Source organism: Nicotiana sylvestris, chromosome 4 (genome assembly GCF_000393655.2).
Source record: "Nicotiana sylvestris chromosome 4, ASM39365v2, whole genome shotgun sequence".
Classification (NCBI taxonomy): Eukaryota; Viridiplantae; Streptophyta; class Magnoliopsida; order Solanales; family Solanaceae; genus Nicotiana; species Nicotiana sylvestris.
This window is the reverse complement of record NC_091060.1, coordinates 164676263-164696728: the sequence shown is the minus strand read 5'-3', so window position 1 is coordinate 164696728 and position 20466 is coordinate 164676263. Positions and strand designations below refer to the sequence as shown.

General features: G+C 35.7%; 3 protein-coding genes and 1 non-coding gene across 7 annotated transcripts; 3 read left to right on the top strand and 1 right to left on the bottom strand.

The window, feature by feature from the left end:
- Window positions 1-3840: 3840 nt before the first annotated feature.
- LOC104243888 (F-box/FBD/LRR-repeat protein At1g13570-like) lies at window positions 3841-8753 on the top strand. 2 transcript variants are annotated; one of them, XM_009799156.2, is made up of 5 exons: window positions 3841-3977; window positions 5245-5338; window positions 6399-7244; window positions 7874-8029; window positions 8209-8753. In XM_009799156.2, exons 2-5 carry the CDS (start codon window positions 5327-5329, stop codon window positions 8488-8490), a joined length of 1296 nt encoding a protein of 431 aa, XP_009797458.1. In that variant the 5' UTR covers window positions 3841-3977; window positions 5245-5326; the 3' UTR covers window positions 8491-8753. The 2 variants fall into 2 exon arrangements, with proteins under 2 accessions (XP_009797458.1, XP_070028423.1); XM_070172322.1 differs by lacking the exon at window positions 7874-8029 and having other exon boundaries at window positions 3887-3977.
- Window positions 8754-9427: 674 nt separating this feature from the next.
- LOC104243887 (small ribosomal subunit protein uS9c) lies at window positions 9428-12099 on the top strand. 2 transcript variants are annotated; one of them, XM_009799153.2, is made up of 4 exons: window positions 9428-9957; window positions 11243-11531; window positions 11647-11688; window positions 11859-12099. In XM_009799153.2, exons 1-2 carry the CDS (start codon window positions 9622-9624, stop codon window positions 11528-11530), a joined length of 624 nt encoding a protein of 207 aa, XP_009797455.1. In that variant the 5' UTR covers window positions 9428-9621; the 3' UTR covers window position 11531; window positions 11647-11688; window positions 11859-12099. The 2 variants fall into 2 exon arrangements, with proteins under 2 accessions (XP_009797455.1, XP_009797456.1); XM_009799154.2 differs by having other exon boundaries at window positions 9468-9957; window positions 11864-12099.
- A 608-nt stretch (window positions 12100-12707) lies between these two features.
- On the top strand, window positions 12708-16637 carry LOC104243886 (probable E3 ubiquitin-protein ligase ARI2). 2 transcript variants are annotated; one of them, XM_009799151.2, is made up of 6 exons: window positions 12708-13116; window positions 13979-14011; window positions 14095-14377; window positions 14782-15262; window positions 15530-16075; window positions 16191-16637. In XM_009799151.2, the coding sequence occupies exons 1-6, from the start codon at window positions 12973-12975 to the stop codon at window positions 16297-16299; spliced, it is 1596 nt and encodes a 531-aa protein (XP_009797453.1). In that variant the 5' UTR covers window positions 12708-12972; the 3' UTR covers window positions 16300-16637. The 2 variants fall into 2 exon arrangements, with proteins under 2 accessions (XP_009797453.1, XP_009797454.1); XM_009799152.2 differs by having other exon boundaries at window positions 15530-16049; window positions 16191-16281.
- A 349-nt stretch (window positions 16638-16986) lies between these two features.
- LOC138890885 (U2 spliceosomal RNA) lies at window positions 16987-17182 on the bottom strand. The gene has a single exon (XR_011407250.1). It is a non-coding gene; the product is annotated as a U2 spliceosomal RNA (small nuclear RNA).
- Window positions 17183-20466: the final 3284 nt, after the last annotated feature.

The window sequence follows — 20466 nt, the reverse complement described above, 5'->3', positions numbered from 1 at the left end:
ATTGTTCAACCACTGATTAGTTGGGTTTTACCGAGCTCCACATGGCCGGATACGATTCTACCGAACCTTATGATGGTCGGGTACGTTTTTACCGAGCGTATTACGGCCGGGTACGATATAATGATGTTGCCCATAGAGGCATATATTTTAAAAGTTTATGTTACATACATACATACATACATATATACATACATATATACATACATATATATATATATATATATATATATATATATCATGCATTGCATGTCAGTAGCCCTCACAGGTACCTAGATGTTACAGATTGTATATTCTCTATCCCTATTTACATTGCTGTTCTTACTTATGCTTTCCTGTCTTACATACCCAGTACTTTATTCGTACTACCGTCCTTTTTACGACGCTAAACGATAACGATAGTGTCATTTCTATTATTGTAGACTAGGGATTCATGACATTTGCATGCTTGAGATTAGAAAGTATATACAAGGTATGTGAGGCTATCCCTTTCCTTCTTTTGCACGACTCCAATTGTACATAGTGTAATGAACGAGCTTCCAAAGATACTCCATTCTTAGAAGCTAGCAGTACTTATATTATTTCCCTTCTTATAGAACGATTGATGTTGATGTTACTTCTCTTATTCTTATTTTATCAATGTTATTGGTACTTCCCGATTCTTATAAGATCCATGACGAAGAGTTAGCCTTAATAACGTGTACGGAGGTTACCGACCTTACGTCACTCCTAAAGGTTCAAAATGTGATTCCTATGAGTCCATCATGCATTATATATATGTACCTATTTTACTCTACCGAGTCGCGCTATAGTTGGTCGGGTACGAAACCTATTGTGCAACTACTGATTAGTTGGGTTTTACCGAGCTCCACATGGCCGGATATGATTCTACCGAGCCTTATGATGGTTGGGTACGTTTTTACCGAGCGTATTACGGCCGGGTACGATATGATGATGATGCCCACAAAGGCATATATTTTAAAAGTTTATGTTATATATATATATATATATATATATATATGTATGTATATATATATATATATGTATGTATATATATATATATATGTATGTATGTATGCATCATGCATTGCATGTCAGTAGCCCTCAGAGGTACCTAGATGTTACAGATTGTATATTCTCTATCCCTATTTACATTACTGTTCTTACTTATGCTTTCTTGTCTTACATACCCAGTACTTTATTCGTACTAACATCATTTTTACGACGCTAAACAATAACGATAGTGTCATTTCTCTTATTGTAGACTAGGGAGTCATGACATTTGCATAGCTTAAGATTAGGAAGTATATACAAGGTATGTGAGGCTATCCCTTTCCTTCTTTTGCACGACTCCAATTGTACATAATGTAATGAACGAGCTTCCAAAGATACTCCACTCTTAGAAGCTAGCAGTACTTATATTGTTTCCCTTCTTATAGAACGATTGATATTGATGTTACTTCTCTTATTCTTATGTTATCAATGTTGTTGGTACTTCCTGATTCTTATAAGACCCATGACGAAGAGTTAGTCCTAATAACGTGTACGGAGGTTACCGACCTTACGTCACTCCTAAAGGTTCAGAATGTGATTCTTATAAGCCCATCATGCATTATATATATGTACCTATTTTACTCTACTGAGCCGCGCTATAGTTAGTTGGGTACGATACCTATTGTGCACCCACTGATTAGTTGGATTTTACCGAGCTCCACATGGTCAGATACAATTCTACTGAGCCTTATGATAGCCGGGTACATTTTTATCGAGCCTATTACGGTCGCGTATGATATAATGATGATGCCCACAGAGGCATATGTTTTAAAAGTGTATATATATGTATGTATGTATGTATATATATATGTATGTATGTATGTATGTATATATATGTATTAGGCATTGCATGTTAGTAGCCCTCAGAGGTACCTTGATGTTACAGATTGTATATTCTCTATCCCTATTTACATTATTGTTCTTACTTATGCTTTCCTGTCTTATATACCAGTACTTTATTCGTATTGACGTCCTTTTTATTTTTAGACGCTGCATATCGTGCTGCAGATCCTGATAGACAGGTAGACGCAACTACCTCACCATAGTAGGCTGCCATGTTCAGCGGTTATTAGCGAGATCCCTTCTTCGGATTTGCCGTGGTCTTGGTATGCATTTTTGTTATAGACATTATGGGTATGTTGGAGCCCTGTTCCGGCAATGTTGCAACACTTATGTTCCTTTAGAGGCTCATAGACACGTGTCAACTCATGTATAGTTTGGATTGCCCTGTCGACTGATTTTTGTTGTATAGTCTCTCATGGAAGCTTGTCAGCACGTACCTTATATATAGCTTCATGACAGCCTTGTCGGCCCATGTTATATATGTTCATGCTATTATCTGTCATTGTTGGTTGTTTAGGATTCATGTCTACCATTTATATTGATCTCGTCGGCCCTTATAGATAATAAGAAAGATTAGATGAAATGTACGTTGGTGCTCGGCAGGTATGGCCCGGGTGCCAGTCATGACCCTCCAGTTTGGGCCGTGACATATATAGTGATTTAATGAGTCGATTTTTAATTTATATCGAGTGATATATTTTGATATACTTAAATCATCATGTAAATAATAAGTAATATTAGAAGCCACAATATTATCGCTTTGGAATAATTATATTTTATATTAATTAAAATCTTTAAATTATATTTTTATTATAATTAATATTTAATTTTTTCTCTTTTAAATAATACTAATTGCGAACTAAATTTTTACTATCCTTTTTTTATAATTTGATATTCAAAAAGTACTAGTAGTAATGATTGGCCAAATACAATTTGCTAGTAAAACGTAATATTTAATGAATTGGCCGAAAATATACTTTGCAAAAGTACTTTTTTAAAGCACTTCTAAAAATAAGCAATTTTTGACTGTTTAGCCAAAGAGGCTATTATGAGTAGCTCCGGTGGTTCAAATTACTTGTCCTAAGTTCTAACAAATAAAATTTTAGTTTACTATACTTAGGACTTATTTGCCTATAGATTTTGTCAAAATAAATTTGGGTTTTATTTGGCAAACACATGTTTGGTCATAGATTTTGCCTACATTTTGGCAAAATCCCAAATCCCAAATATCAAAACCAGCTTAATAGCTGATTTTGGGCCAAAATATCACTATTATATTTTTTAAATATTGCTCCAGACTTTTATATTTTATAAAAGAGCCTACAATTTATTATTTTGTAACAATGTTGCTTCTTCTTCTCGGTCACCTTATAGTGTATCATGTAGTTCATTATAAAAATGATAATTTTGTACCAAATTTATTTATGTTCTGGACTATAGTTTGCGATAATATATTGAATGTTATTGATAATAGTACTATTAAGTATTTGTGATAGGTTTTAGAAGGTATAAGTCATGTTTCATGTTTTTCTAAAATAAATTTTGGGAAATATGTTTTGAAAACTGATGTCCAAACACATTTTCATGTTCAAACTAAACTTCACTCAAATCAGATTTTTCAAAACAAATTTGAGAATTTATGGCGAAACGCTAGCTTATTACTCCTTCTGTTTACTTTTACTTGGTATATATACTAAAAATAGATTTTTATTTTTACTTGTTACTTTACGCATATTAATAGAAGATAATTTTTTTTTCTATTATACCCACAGTATTTATTACTCATTTTAAATTATTTTTTCAATTTCAATAAAATATGCATCAATATGGATATCACAATAAATTATATATTTTATTTATTATTTTTTAAGGGGCGAAAACGTTAAGATATGTCAAGTAAAAGTGAACTGGGAGATTAATAAAATATAGTAGGAAGGACTAAGGTGAGGGGACTTATGGGGTAGTATAAACGGTGTAGTGCCACTGCTCTGTACTGTGCTCTATTACACGTTTTCCCTCCTTCATACACCGAATAGCTTCCTTTTTTCCGGCTCACCTGAATCATCAAATTCGTCAAGCTAAAGGTATTCGTCTTCTCCTATCTGCTAATTTAGCCCTTAACTATGGTTCAGGAAGAAAGCTCTAGAATCTTTGAGTAATCATTTCTTGCACTTTTGTGTTAAATACCATTTTAGGTCTAACGGATCTTTTTTTGAAGCAGCTAAGAAAACAAATGTTGTTTGTGGATTATGCTCTTTTAAGTTAATTTCATTTGCCTGGGCTCGTTTAGGTCCTTTTTTTTGTCCTTTCAGAAAACAACTTTTACTGTATTAATACACTAATTTCTTCTGCTACTGCTCTCTGTTAGTAACTTAAGCGTAGCATATTGTCTAATTGCTCATTTTTTGGGATATGGAATAAATTTTATCCATTGGTTAACTGCCTCTGATTTTGATTTGCTCGGAAGATTTTAATTGTGAGTTATGTTAGCGATTCTCCATATGATTTAATCAATTGAATGTACATTGTACTGGAAGTATATAAGTGGCAAATTTAAATGATTCGCTTGAAGATCGTACCTCAATTAGCGAAGGACAAGCATAACATCTATTAAAACCTAATAAAGAAAATATTTGAAGAAATTTGTACAAATATGTGTTTGTTTAAAAAAATTTAGAAGCTATTTTTCAAAGAAGGGAGGGGAGCCTTGGCATAACTGGTAAAGTTGATACAATGTGAACAGAAGGTCACGGATTAGAGCCGTGGAAATAGCCTCTTGTAGAAATGTAGGGTAAGACTGTATACAATAGACCTTGTGGTCCGGCCCTTCCCTGATCCTCGTACAGCGGGAGCTTAGTGTACCGGGCTGCCATTTATTTTTTGAAGAAGTGGTGTAAGGTTGTTTTAAGAAAGTTCCCCGACCTACAAAACACTTACAACCTTCAAAACCCTACAACTATTCAAACACATTTTATTTTTGCTTGATGTCTTTTTTAGAAAAAGGGAATTACGGAAAATTTCTTTCACAAGTTGTCCAAACAATTTTGCAAAATTCTGTAATGAACTCATTAGCTAATAGATGAAGTTAGTAGTTAGAGCATCCCTTTTCAAACCAAGATTTAAAGTGGTTGCTTCTGTTGATGGATAAGTTCAAATTATGACTTAAATCTAATTCAGCATTTTTAGAACAATGAAACTTTGGTGGTGAAGGAATAAGATGGTTCTTTTGGAAAATAGTAAAGAGCTAGAGTTTGAATGTTTATGCAAGTGGATGTGTGCCTTCTACTACTCTATGGATACTAATGCTACTTGTTGGCTTACTGTTACATTTGTCCCTTTTTTATGAATCAGGCAGACCAGCCCAGATCCTCAAATAGAGCTTTTACTCTGAACTGTCTGAGGTGTGCCATTCTTGACGATCTCATTTCCGAAAATGAGTGTGGTGGTAAGTCCCATGCTTCCTTTCACGGTGAACTGCGTAATGTGATAAATTCATTTTTTCCACTGATAATTGCTTCTTTTGTACATCTTTTTTCTAGTGATAATTGATCGCCCTAGTTTTTAGTTTATTTGCTGCATTTTTTGACAGAGTATATTACCTTATTTACTCTTTGATAAGTTTGACAAACTCCATTGCTGTATTATCTTACATAATTTTAGAGGTCGCCATCACTAGCTCAGCCTTGATTGCAAGATGAGGTTGTGCAACGGGAAAAATGAATGCAATAGATGATTGATGATGGGCAGTATTGCTTATCCTTAAACTTGGTGGTTGTCGGTGGAACCCCATGAGAAGAGTTAGAATGGCAGTTCCTGTCCCTTGAGCGCTACCAAATAAATGACTACTTGAACAGGGGGTATTGCTCATAATTGCATAAATATTGGCCAGGATATTTAAACTGGTCTCGTTCCACAAAAAGTCTAGTAGCATCATATGTTTAACAACAACAACAACCCAGTAAAATCCCTCAAGTGGGGTTTGGGGAGGGTAGAGTGTACACAGACCTTACCCCTATCCCAAGGGGTAGAGAGGCTGTTTCCGATAGATCCTCGGCTCAAGCATGCAAAGCAACAATGAGATAGGGAAATAAATGGACACAATATGTGGATATCAAGGATTCAAGTCGCATTCTTGAACCCCAAACAATGCAAGGCACCAACAAAAAGCAAATTGGGAAATATTCAATTTGGTGAAAATTTCATAAATACAACCAGAAGCTACACTTGTCGACCTAGCATCTGGGAGCCATTAACTTCATACCACACGTTCCAGCAAAAGTAAAGGCCTCATTTCAAATTGTAACTTGAAGCTACACAGATTGTTTCTTTTAAAATTTTATTGCTCCGAGTGTTCTGGTCTGAATTATGTTGTTCTTGCTCAAAAGCCCGTTGTGATGAGTTCTATCTCTTGGGTTGTCATATTAACATATTTGCAAGGATCTATGTTATAAACTAACAAGACATGTTTCTTTCATTTGAATGGACTTTTCTTTATCACTATTCAGAAGCAAAGGATACTACCGAACCACCCTTGCAATGCAGAAGTGGAGGTGGACAAGATCAGCAACTTACCAGCACAGATTGTTGACAAGATTTTGTCTCATTTGTCACTTAGAGATGCTGTGAGGACAAGTGTTTTATCCAGTAAATGGAGATATAAATGGGTTACTCTTCCAAACCTCGTATTTGACAATCACTCTCTTTTGATCTCTTCCCAAGACCAAACCTTCATAAAAAATAAGATAGTAAACATTGTTGATCATGTTCTCTTACTTCATTCTGGTCCCATACACAAGTTCAAGCTTTCTCACCGGGATCTTCAAGGGGTGTGTGATATTGATAGATGGATTCTCTTTCTATCAAGAGGTTCTGTGAAGGAATTTATTCTTGAAATATGGAAAGGACACCGCTACAAACTCCATTCTTCTATATATCTTTGTCAAAAGTTGATCCACTTGGAGCTGTTTAATTGTCTTCTAAAACCTCCTCTCTCATTTAGTGGCTTTAGAAGCTTGAAAAGCCTTGATCTTCAGCACATCACCATGGAACAGGATGCATTCGAGCACCTTGTATCGAGCTGCTATTTACTTGAGCGGCTTACACTAATGAATTTTGAGGGTTTCTCTGATCTTAAAATCCATGCACCAAATCTCCTCTTCTTTGACATTGGAGGCGTCTTTGAAGACATCAATTTTATGGACACATTCAATCTTGCCATCGTTTCAATTGGGTTGTATGTTAATCCTGGATTTGACAGAAATCTTACTCTAGGCAGTGCTGGAAATTTGGTAAAGTTTTTTGCTCATTTGCCTCGTATTCAAAGGCTCGAAGTACAGAGCTTTTTCTTGAAGGTATTCTTCATACTTATTTTTCGTGTTATGATTGCCGATTTCCCGAGAGTTCATGGCAACTTCTCTTCCCAAACATTTGTTTTCTGTAAAACTTCATACTTTCTGGTGTTTGGTTGTCTAACACACTGCAATATGATTATGGACTATGGTCAAAGTCATTTAATACTACCACATGAAAAATGACTTGTGTCCTACGGTGCAAGTCATATTTTATTATGAATCTCCCACTGTCGCTGCCCATTAGTACTCACTAGTCCTTATCTGAACCATTGTAATCACCAGTTATGATTCACTATTTCAAAATACACTATCATCACATTTGCCATTACTTTCTACTATTGCCATTGGCGTCATTTTAGATTCACTGGAAATTGTTTAAGAATGGTTTCTTGAAAAGATTTTGACAAATACGCTGTTGTGTAATATATCTTGTACCCAGCCTAACAGGCCCTTACTGTTTTTATTTTTTAAACTCAATGCAAAAATTTGCTAAAGGATGCCTTTGCCAAATTCTCTCCCTGCATTATTTATTGGATGCTTGAAAATGGAGAAACTAAGTCAACTTTGGAGGAAGTTTTTGCATTGGATATTATGCTCATTACAAATGCTAATCATTGTTATGCCCACAGTATCTGGCTGATGGTAAGGTACCAGGAAGACTATCTACACCTTGTAACGAGCTTAGTTTTCTTTCGATACGCATAAATTTCAACCATTTTGATGAGTGTCTGGCAGCACTTTGCCTTCTCAGAAGTTCCCCTAACCTACAAGAGCTCGAGCTGTTGGTGAGTTTCAGATATCACTTGAACTTCATTAGGACCAATCTTAAACTGGCATCGCCACGCTTGACTGCATTGATATATTCATATAACTCATACCTATTTTGCAGCTTTTGTATATTTCTCAGTCTATGTTGAACTGTGCCTTTAAAGTTTTATGCATTCATGTCGTTGTTGTTATGTAGGCACGTACAGAAGATCAACTTGATCTGAGAACAATGGCCAATGTTATGGAAGAGAACTATCAGAATTGTATGTTTAATCAACTGCGGCATGTTAAAATTGCTGGTATTTCTGGCGTAAAACAAGAGCTGAATTTCATCAATTTTCTGCTTGCAAATTCACCTATTCTTGAAAGGATGACAGTTAAGCCTGCTTCAGTTGATGGTGCATGGGAGATGTTAAAAGAGTTGCTTCGCTTCAGGAGAGCTTCAGTACAAGCTGAAATTGTTTACCTTGATCCTTAATCGGTAGCATGTCAAAGCTAGAGAGCTTAAGGCCTAGTAAGATCTATGGTTTTCAAGTATGAACTTGGCTATATTAGTTTAGCATATAATGTAGAAACTGCGCTAGGTTGTCTAATGACACAGATGTTAAGATGAAAGCACCAACATGATTGGCCTAGGTATTGGAAACAGAAAGATGTTTCATACTCGGTGTTACTGAAAACTCGTTATCTCATATGGTCAGTATGTGAAGTCTTCAAAATACAAGTTGCATATTTGTACTAGTCCCATAGATAGGGAAGATGGTTCAGAGGACGACGGAGCCCTCTTGTTCTTTGCTGATGCTAAACCCCCATATGAATAGGTTGGTACACGATACAAACCAACGACTATATAATAACTTTATCACACGTTAAAATGCTATCGTCCCATTACTATTTATCATGTCATTAAGCTTATAAAGTTTTGTCCAAATTGTATAGAGTATCTCTTCTTATTTCAGTACCTTCGTCTCATTCTCATTCCTCTACTTCGAAATTTTATTTTTCATATTTAAGGGGATAAACAGTTTCAACACCTTTTTCTCCTCTTCTTCCTTTTAGCCTCCAAGAGGATGGGCATTTCACTTGCCCCTAAATATTCCTTTGGTCATTATACCTCACATAAAATCATATAATCCTCACATAAGATCATATAATTTTTAACTGATCGCATAAGAAATATAAAAATATTCTTTTTGGATAGTTAAGAATCATCGTAAAGCTATTGCGACAACATAAGAAATACTAATAGTCACCGCAAAGCTACTGCAATTTTGGATGATAGCATATTAATATATGTATAACTTATGTGAGGACTTATATTTTATTTTATAAGCAATAAAAGTAGAATAAATCTCTAGTGCTTTCCCCTTCACGGTGCAATACATCAATGAGACTAGTTATCAGGATATCAAATTATTATTATTATTATTCAAAAGAAAAAAAAAAAAGAAATTTCTGAGTCTCCTTGGGTATTGCCGTGTTGGGATAAGGGATCGGGGATTAAACAGTCCGTTCAACCAAACAGGCCCTTACCCATCTGCTTTACATTATCCGCTGCTCTTGCTCCCCTTCAAAATTCCACCCTTCACTCTCCGAGAGGAAATCGAAAATGGCGATTTCTCTCACCTCATCCTTTGCTTCTCTCTCCTTCTCCTCACAAATTTCTCAAAAACCCTATGCCATATCTCTCGCACATTCAAAGCCATTCCCTTTATCTCTCACTTCCAAAATCCCTACACTCGTAGTATCAGCTTCCGTCGCCGAAGCACCAGCGGCGCCGGAGTTAGAAACGCGAGAGGAACTTCTGAATCTTGTGAAAAGTAGACTTCCCGGCGGTTTTGCTGCACAGCCTATTTTCGGAACTGGTAGACGTAAAAGCGCCAGTGCTCGTGTTGTCCTTCAGGAAGGTTCTGGAAAAATCATCATCAATTATCGTGATGCCAAGGTCCGCTTCGTTCTCCTTTCTCAGTTGCATTTAACGATATGCTTTGCTTTATAGAAATTGTATTTCTTAAATTTATTATAGCGGTAAAATAGAATTGCCTTTTTAAAGTTTCAGTGGAGATTTGTGTATGCTGAATTAGTGTGAGATGTAGAGAACCTAATGTGCCTTGATTGAGAAATTGCTTAGTGTTCGATGAAATGGACCAATTAGAGCAGAGTGCTTCAACCAGTTCGCAATATATATATGTAGAAGACATACACACAGGCACTAACGTGGCTAAGTTGGCAATTTTTTTTATTTTTTTTTGGATGAAATGAACCGATTGAAGCTGAATGATTACAGAAGATTCATGTAGCCGACATATATAAAATTATCTGTCATTGGAACAATTTATTGCAGATGATAATTTGGAAAAACTTTTTCGCTTCTCAAGCAACTGCATTAGGTAGTATGTTGCTCAGTTTCATAAAATAAGCAGGTAGCCCATTCGTATATCATGTTTTGACCATGATTTTCACGTGTCTTATTTAAAAGTTGCTGTTTGCTAAATTGGTCACTTAAAATGGATGTAGATAGCAGGGTTTAGGAAGACAAGTAGTGCTTCATAATGTTCTATGTGAAGAAATTTATAATGGAAGGACACCTCTCTTAGAGTGTATAGAGATTGTAAAGTGGGATTTGACTTGGAAAAGTAATGATAGCAAAGTTGCAGAGGAAGCATAATTGATAACTTTGAGTTTCTGAGAAATGCATGCGTAAACTAGTTCTCTGAATCATCGGTGCATATAAGTTATAACAGAAACATAAGAACAAAACTTTTCCGTTTCAAATTACATGACTAAAAGCATGGCAGAAGTTGAATAATTAGATATGCAGGACGTGCTAAGTTAATATAAGGAATGAAGTTGTCGTTAGCAGACTCGAAAACCCTTAACTTGGGATCAAAAGGTGTGTGAAATTTGTACTTCTATAGTGTTGCTATGGGAACTCTCGACTTTTTGGGAGTGTAATTGTAACAAGCAATGCTGTAACTTTTTCTTTTTGAAGTACCTCCTTGGTACTTTGTTAATGAAATTTATTTTACCTTATCAAAAAAGTAAATGTTGCTATGGAAGTGCATCTACATTATTGAGTTCTCTGTCATATACTCGGTGCCCAATGAGGCAAGTCATTAACATTCTGATTAACATTGCCTGCTTCTTTTTTTATGTAATGTATTGCTATCTTTTTCTTCATTGCTTTGTTACTTTGATTCTATGAGACTAACACTTGTCATGAATCGCAGGAATATCTTCAAGGAAATCCGCTGTGGATTCAATATGTTAAAACTCCTCTGGCCACTTTAGGATATGAGGCTAGCTATGATATTTTTGTCAAGGTGGAAGGTGGTGGTCTTTCTGGGCAGGCTCAAGCAATCTCCCTTGGCATTGCTCGTGCACTCCTGAAGGTCAGTGAGAGTCATAGAAAACCATTGAGGGAAGAGGGCCTGCTAACTAGAGATGCCAGAGTTGTGGAGCGGAAGAAAGTTGGTCTCAAGAAGGCTCGCAAGCGTCCACAATTTTCCAAGCGTTGAGGTCATTCTCCAAATAAAATATCAGTTCGAAAACCTGTGCGCTTTTCCACTGAAGCACACAGGTGCAAGAGCTTCTAATGGGATTTACTCACGCTTTCTTTTCTTTCCATTTCTAGGTTGGGAAATTCTTATTTACCGTTGTTGCATTTCGTAGAAAGGTATGGAAATCATCATAGACCATTGCTTTATTAATACGTAACGGATTGATCAGCATGAAATTCACAACCATATTATGGATTCCCCAATGCACTTTTTCCCCCTTTTGTGAATAAAAGAATGATGTAAACCATGATTTGTGTTTGTAATTCTTTTTGCTTTTGGTTTTCAGTTTAGGTGGTTTTGTTAACGCAGATTGGGGAAATACCATATCAATGATCTGGTTCGACTGTTGAAGATTGGAAATGTTTCCGATCCATTACTCAAATGCTTCTTGTAAATTTTGTATCAGTCTTGACTCAGAAGTACAATTGAATCTGCTGAAGTTGTTATTGAGTTTATAAGTCTAGATTTACATTGTAAACATTCACCGAGACAGTTGAATATAATTTGAAGATTTTGTTACCTGTTAATTTTTAAAGCCTTGAATGAAATGGGTCCAGACTCCAGATGGAGCCATATGAATAGTGAGAAATGTCGACTATTAACAGCTATTGGATTGAGATATGATTGTAAATTAGGGCAATTTTTTGTGTTAGTTACCGCAATAATAATAATAATAACAACAACAACAACAATAATTGCTTACATCAAATGAATGAATTTAAAACATTTGTTTCTTATAAATACATTTATCACTAACCATGGTTGTATCCTCACTATAATTTGTAACCGTATTAAATTAATTAATTTGGTTTAAACAAGGAGTGTAGATAAGTATTGACCAACTCAGTTTAATCAAATTTTCTTCACATTATTCACAACTATCTTCATTTCCAAACACTTTTTTTATCAAATCACCAAAAAGTAAATTAATAAATACAAGTAATAGACTGAGGCAAAATTAGTTGTTCAGTATATGGTTTAGCGCCTTTTCTTCTACCTTCTTCTCTTCTACACTATTTACGGTCCACCTTCGCTCTAATTAATTTTTTAAAAGAAAATAAATGGTTAACCAATGAGCAAGGAGTGCCAGTGAACAAAGAACCTATATAAAGGCCAAGAATATCACAAGAAGCAAAAATCACTCTGCTTTTCTCATTAATTTCCTAGGAAACAACAAATCAACAACCTTAGTAACATCAAAAAGTACACAGACAAAGAAAAGACAAAGATTGTCTCTAACTGGAGGGGTTATTTGCTTCCCCTCCAAAATTCGTCACCAATATTTTGAATTGGTGACGAATTAAAAAGAAGCAAATTTCCCTTCTAAAGAATTAACCTTTGACTAATTTACCATTTTTTTGCCATATTTTTCATTTTTGAGCTTCCCATAAATTATTCCAATGGAGGATTCTATGTATGGCAGTAGTGACGAGGAATACTATAATGGAGCGTACGATGATGATGAAAACGACAATGAATATGATCGTGACCCTGAACCTGAATATGATAGTGACGTGTCCTGTGGCAAAGCTCCTTCTTGCAGGGTATAGTATAAATTTTCCCAGAAATCATTTTCTTCTGCCTTTTTCCTCTTGTGATTTTCCCCCCTTAAACTTATGGTAAGAAATATAATGCTGTGTTAAATTTGACTATGAAGTTAAGTTCTTGAATTCTGCTTACATGGCTGGTAAAGGATGGTTTTTCCTTGATTAAGTTGTATTATAGGTTTGCACTATTTAGTGAGCCTTTTTAATTATGTTTAAAAAATTGTGTCACTAGAAAATGGAGAAAACTTCTAATGTTAAAGAACTTATAATTAATTACTCCCTCCGTCTTAATTTATGTGACACTATGCTTTTCTAGATTCAAATTATGTGAATTTTGACCATCATTTTAAAATATATATTTTTCATCATATCGACCTGAGAAGAATTGCAACGTATGGTACTAATCGTATAGTTTCTTAATACCTAAACTTTAGTTTTAAAATATTGAGTTGATCTAATTCAATTTAGCTTTAAAGATTAGTAAAATTGACTCTTGAGAAGCAAAAAGTGTCACATAAATGGGGACGGAGGGAGTATTTAAATGAAACGCGTCCAGATGGAGCAGGTTGCATATTAAAGATTCAGCTGGTTCCATAAAGTTTGGATTGTTGTTGTTGCGGTTGTTTTTTGCTCGGTTGAGTAATTAAGAACTAACCTGTTTTAGTTTGATAAGGATAGGGTGTTGCTTGAGGATATATTTTGACTTCTTGTAAAATGGCATTGATTTCCTCTTAACTCATTTATAGAAAGCAAATGGCCCTTCAATTATGTGACCTTTGGTATTTGATATGCTGATAGTTGTGTGATGTCTCGTGTCTTTTTAAATGTGAGAATTAGTCCTTCTTTTTGGCTTTTGCAGGTAATCAGGAAAGAGTCCCTTTTAGCAGCACAGGTGAGCACATCTTTGTCCGAAAATTTCCTTTTTTCAATCTGTTATTAATGTCAGAGATGTGAAGCATTTCTATATATTTGCAGAAAGAAGATTTGCAGAGAGTGGTGGACTTGCTTTCTCTGAAGGAACATCATGCACGGACGTTGCTTATTCATTATCAATGGGATGTTGATAAGGTCTTTGCAGTGTTTGTTGAAAGAGGGAAAGAAAAATTGTATGCGGAAGCTGGTGTATCACTTGAAGAGAAAGATGATCAGCATCCTGCATCCGAGCCCTCAACTGAAATAACATGTGAAATCTGCTTTGAAGATTTCCCTGCTGAGGAAACGACGATGATGGATTGCAATCATAGGTTTTGCAATGATTGTAAGCATCTTTCATCATTCCCCCTAATCTCTCGTTCTGTATTTGCTTTTGAATCACGTGTCCGCTTATTGATCAGCATACAACAATGCTGTTAACTTCCTTTATAGGTTATTGTCCAGCCCTTTTACATTTCTGTTGTCATGTGTGAGCCTTATGATCCTTCTCATTTTACTGCATCATTAAGTAATGGCATGAACCATATGTAGAGGCCATTTCCTTACTTGGTCACGCTTAAGGTTTCTGCATTTTTAGTCTTGTATGATAGTGATATTTCTTGTCTTCTAAAGTTAGACAACAAGATTTGTTTGATTGAGCTACATGTTGCTCTCAGTTCTATGGATTTGTAACTCCTATTTATGAATGGTGTAGCCTAAAGGTTGGTTTTTTTCATTTTTCTTGCGTAGGTTGGACGGAGTATTTCATCGTAAAGATAAATGATGGGAAGAGTAGACGTATAACATGCATGGCTCAAAAGTGCAAAGCAATCTGCGATGAAGGAAAGATTAGGGATCTAGTCACTGCAAAGGATCCTAATTTGGCGGAGAAGTTTGATCGTTTTATCCTAGAATCATATATTGAGGATAATAAGAGGGTTAAATGGTGCCCTAGTGTTCCTCATTGTGGAAATGCAATTCGTGTTGAGGATGACGAGTACTGTGAAGTTGAATGTGCATGTGGTAAACAATTCTGTTTCAATTGCTTGTGTGAACTGCACTCACCCTGTTCATGTGTGATGTGGGACCTTTGGCTTAAGAAGTGCGACGATGAAGCACCAACCGTCACTTGGATGTCAGAGAAAACCAAGCATTGTCCCAAATGTCATAAAATTGTCGAAAAGGATGGAGGTTGCAACCTTGTACAGTGTATATGTGGACAGCCATTTTGGTAAGACAAATATAGTAGATCAATTAAAGGGGAGCCTTGGCGTAACTGGTAAAGTTGCTGCCATGTGACCAGGAGGTCATGGGTTCGAGGAATCAGTCTCTTGCAGAAATGCAGGGAACAATAGACCCTTGTGGTCCGGCCCTTCCCTGGGCCTCACGCATAGCGAAAGCTTAGTGCACTGGGCTGCCCTTTAAATATAGTAGATCAATTCCTCTTACTTGATGCTTATGATCATATTAACATTTTTTGCAAAATGTTCTTTTTTAGTTGGCTCTGTGGTGAAGCTACTGGACTAGAACATTCATGGAGTAGTATACAAGGTCACACTTGTGGCAGATACAAAGAAAGCCATTTGAAAAGTGCAGATACCATAGAGGACTATTGGCGCCTTACTCACTATTATCGTCGCTATAAGGCTCATATTGATTCATTGAAGATTGAAGCATCTGAATCAAAGCCAAAAATACTTGATAAAGTCCGTAGTCTCGAAGCAAAGGAATTGCAGTTAAAAGATTTCAGCTGGGCAATGAGTGGATTTGATAGACTCTCCTTATCAAGGCGAGCTGTCGCATGTTCCTATCCATTTGCATACTACTATTTTGGTGATCTTTTCGCAAATGAAATCACAAAAGAGGAAAGGCAAATAAAGCAAAACCTTTTTGAGGATCAGCAACAGCAACTTGAAACAAATATTGAAAGACTTTCAATGTTTTTAGAAGAGCTATTTGCTAACTATCCTGAAGATAAACTTATGGAGACAAGAATGAAGATCATTACTCTCTCCACGGTAACTGATGATCTCTGCAAAAAGTTGTGAGTGTACATTAATACATCTAATTTGTCAAATGCAGTGTAGATATTTGCAGCAGCATCAGGTATATCGTATTTTTAAGTATTGAAGTTGATTCCTCAATTTGACTTTTTTCAGGTATGAGTGCGTTGACAACGATTTGCTGGTTCCTCTGCAGCAAGCAACTCATACGATAGCTCGTTATAGATCCAAGGGTGTGGAGAAAGCATCAGAACTTCCTAATTGACATTCTACGGCTTACTATACGTGCAGATATATATACTCTCAATGTATATTTAGCTATAGAGAGCGCTCTGAAAGTCTTATTTTTGTGAGAAATGTTCCGGTTGAAACATCAACTTGCTGTAGTTTCTAAAAAGAGGTCCAGGATCTTGTCTTTTGTTCGTAGTATAATGTACATTAATATGTCACAGGCCAAGCAATTGTATTTTTGAATAGCTAGTAGTTAGTGTATCTGAGCATATTTTTTTGTGTTTAGAGGGCCAATGATTTGCTATTGCAAGATCCATTTTGTAAAATGGTACTAGGAGCTGTTATTTATAAATTAACCACATGTTGCTTCCATTTGCGGGAAAACATTTGGATTAATTATGAGTCATAGCCATACTAAACATAAATCGTTTAATTATTTTCTATTGGGGGAGCTAAAATTTTCATCGTATCAATACAATATATACACATTTTATAATTTTTCGACAAATGTATCAATACATAATATATACACATTTTATAATCTTTACTTAAGGTCAGATTATATTTCAAATATTTTGTTCGTTGCAATAAATTATATTTTTGAGATTTAACTTGTTTATGGTCAAATTATTTTCTTACAGAAGTTTCAAGACAAGGCAAAATAATGTATTGCCGGAATTGGGCTGAAGACCAGATAAATCGAAATATTTAACTTGATTTGGAGGGGTGCGCCAGGCCCAAGCAGCAGTGCAACGCATGGGCGACGCGCGAAAGCCCAGATAGCAAGCTACCTTAGTAGACTTTCCCCCTTAAAAAATTAAGTTAATATCGTGTGGGCCGATGGCCCACATATCAGATATTAAACTGATAAGAACAGATACTACACTTGATCTTAGCCAAAAGGCCGAGAAAGGTATGCTTTAAACGTAAACGGGCTTCGCTTTTTATAGCTCCTCTCAGCTGTCGACTTATTTGCTTCTTTCGGTGTGGGACTGCAATAGTTCCTACAAGAAAGATAGCAAAGCCAGAGTAGCTTGAACACTTTAATTGACGATACAAAGTGTAGCATATAATTTATCCCCACTAGTGTTGGTGCATATAATTTATGCACCAACACTAGTTTTTAAGAACAAACACAGTTTAAATAGTGAGAATTAAAATAGTTAATAATTTATCCCTACCGAGTATTTAGGGTCAAGCAATAAGCGCAATGTCATGTGTTGCAGATAAACTTTTAGCACGTTAATCATGGTTAGTGTCAGCACTTGGTGTGTGCGATACTTACCGTTAAATGGATTTTAGACAGTAATTCTTCAGTATTCTCTAAAAAGTCTTATCAAATACAAGGAAGTAACATTTCTTACTCTAGAATGAGAAAAGTGTCTTATTGGAAATGAATATTTTGGTTCAGACTTCTAGGGTACAAAAAAAACTTTTTCTAAGATATAATACTCGAAAAGCACCAGAATCGCAATCAAGGAACATTTTAATGAAGGTCCTTAATTCTTTATGGAGTAATTTTTTTCATATATGAAGGTTCTTAATTAGTAAGCCACTATAAAAGAACAAAATTATATTTTCTAGCACTCTGAATCATGAAACTTATAAAACTATGCATCTATTTATATCTATATTTATATTATATTATTATAAAAGTATAAATATTTTATACTTAATGTTAAGCGACAAATTATGTCTATAAGTTCTACTCGCTAAAGATATAATTATGTCCATTCTAAACACAAATTATGTAAAAAGATTATGCAGTCACGAACAGACAATTTTTTTTGGCTACTGAAGATCAATTGGTTCAAGAATTCGTCAAAGCTCATGTCACTAATAGACTCCAATTTGTTTTGGGTTTCTTTTTGTTATCTTACTATATTCAAAACCAGAAAATCAGTAAACATTAGTTTAAGAAAACAAAACGGAAAAATTTTCGAGCCCACAAATTTTTTGTGTGTCATTAAGAAATTTAATACCCTCACAGTTGCCCAATGTTTCGGATTAATTCCTCCCAGGATAGAACGGAATAACTATTCTGTCATCTACAAATGGATATTCAGAATAAAGCAAGATAATCATACCTCTGCGCCTATATACAAGGCGAGGTTAGTTGTTAAAGGTTTTGGCCAGAAGAAAGGAGTTGACTTTGATGAAATTTTCTCCCCTGTTGTGAAGATGTCTTCTATTCGTGTGGTTCTAGACTTAGCCGCAAGTCTAGATTTAGAGGTTGAGCAAATGGATGTCAAGACTGTTTTTCTTCATGGTGATTTAGATGAGAAGATTTATATGGAGCAGCCTGATGACTTTGTAGTTAAGCTTGTAGATAAGTATGTGTTTTGCAGAAAATTGGCAGGCATGAAGCCTGTCAATAGTTCCTCTACTTGAAGACACATTTGGCCCCTTGGCTGGAGGGGGAGTTTGTTGGGCACATGCCCATGTTGTCCAGCCAAAGACTCAATGGCTTAATCCTATTCTCTTTTGGTTTCCATTCCTATTTGGAATTGGATTAGGTTTATTCCTATTTTGAGTGGATTTTGGCTTTAAGAGAAAGCACCACTCATGATCTATAAATAGGACAACCTTGAAGAATTATTCTATGCTCATTGATACAAGTCTTTGAAAAACTTAAGCACATAAGAGTGGGTTTTGAGAGAGCTTTCATCAAGAGAGAAGAAAAGTATTTGTTTTGCTGCAGATTTTTATTCCGACCAGCCAACTTCAAATCACGTTTTCTGATTTGTTAACCGTTGGATCAGGTTGAAATTTTGGCTGAGTGTTTGTAACATCTTGACCTTAGAATTGAATGGTGAAGATCGGATTTGGAGGCTCGTAGCATCTGAATTCGAACCTCGAACAGCAGCTTCATTTTTGTGGATTCTCCTCTTTCTTCAATTGATTAGTTGTTGCTTTTGTTACTATTGTTGCTCCGTGTTTGGTACTTGTTTTGTAGTCATTTTGGAGAACTTTTGTAACCTTCTTATTGTTATAGTGGAGCTTTTTGGATCTTTGTGATCCCGTGGTTTTTACCTTCGATTTGAAGGGTTTTCTACGTTAAAGTTTGATGTTCTTTGTCTTCTTTATTTTCGGGTTTGCCTCTTTCTCAACATAACAGTGGTATCAGAGCCTTGGTTATTTATTCGGGTTGTTACGGAATGGAAGCGAATATGAGCAAGATGGTATGTTTAAATGGGGGAAATTATAATGTTTGGAAAAGCAAGATGAAAGACTTGTTGTTCATGAAGAAGATGCATCTACCCGTTTTTTCAGCTCATAAACCCGAGAGTTATATCCGATGAAGATTGGGATTTCGAGCACCAACAAGTATGTGGATATATACGACAATGGGTTGAAGATAATGTTTGCAACCATATTGTGAACGAGATACATGCGAGATCATTGTGGGAAAAGCTAGAGACTCTTTATGCTTCAAAAACCAGGAACAACAAATTATTTCTACTAAAGCAATTGATGACCTTTAAATACAAGAAAAAAAACCCTATCCTTGATCATATAAATAATTTCCAGGGCGTCCTTGGTCAGCTATTTAGCATGGGAGTTAATTTTGATGATGAGATACAAGGACTTTGGCTTCTCAATACTCTGCCAGACTCTTGGGAAACTCTTCGTGTTTCTTTGACAAATTCAGCTCCTGGAGGTAAGGTGACCATGGAATATGTCAAGGGTGGTGTGTTGAATGAGGAAGTAAGGAGAAAATCTCAGGGTTCGTCCTCACAAGCAGATATCTTGGTTACAGAAGACTGGGGGAGAGATAGAACAAGAAGCTCAAGGAATAGAGGTAAAAGTAGAAGTAAGTCAAGGTCCAAATATTACAATATTACATGCAACCACTGTAGCAAGAAAAGACACATCAAAAGGTTTTGCTGCAAGTTGAACCAAGACAGTAGAGAAGGAAAGAAAGCTGAAAATAATGAGAACAATGTTGTTGTTATTGTTCAAGATGACCTTCTTTTTGCTTATGATGAAAACGTCATCAATTTGGTATCCCATGAGACGAGCTAGATAGTATATTCTGGAGCTACCTCACATGTCACACCAAGAAAAGATTTTTTCTCATCTTACACTCATATTGATTCTGGAGTGTTAAAGATGGGCAATGCCAGTAAAGTTAAGGTGTTTGGTGTTGGCACAGTATGTTTGAAAACTAATAATGGTTCAACATTAGTTCTTCAAGATG

Coding starts and splice junctions, on each gene's coding strand:
- LOC104243888 (XM_009799156.2), top strand. Junction 7,245..7,873: donor TACAGAGCTTTTTCTTGAAG/GTATTCTTCATA, acceptor TTATGCCCACAG/TATCTGGCTGATGGTAAGGT. Junction 8,030..8,208: donor TACAAGAGCTCGAGCTGTTG/GTGAGTTTCAGA, acceptor GTTGTTATGTAG/GCACGTACAGAAGATCAACT.
- LOC104243887 (XM_009799153.2), top strand. CDS start 9,622: ATGGCGATTTCTCTCACCTCATCCTTTGCTTCTCTCTCCTTCTCCTCA. Junction 9,958..11,242: donor TCAATTATCGTGATGCCAAG/GTCCGCTTCGTT, acceptor CATGAATCGCAG/GAATATCTTCAAGGAAATCC.
- LOC104243886 (XM_009799151.2), top strand. CDS start 12,973: ATGGAGGATTCTATGTATGGCAGTAGTGACGAGGAATACTATAATGGA. Junction 15,263..15,529: donor ATATGTGGACAGCCATTTTG/GTAAGACAAATA, acceptor GTTCTTTTTTAG/TTGGCTCTGTGGTGAAGCTA. Junction 16,076..16,190: donor GATGATCTCTGCAAAAAGTT/GTGAGTGTACAT, acceptor GACTTTTTTCAG/GTATGAGTGCGTTGACAACG.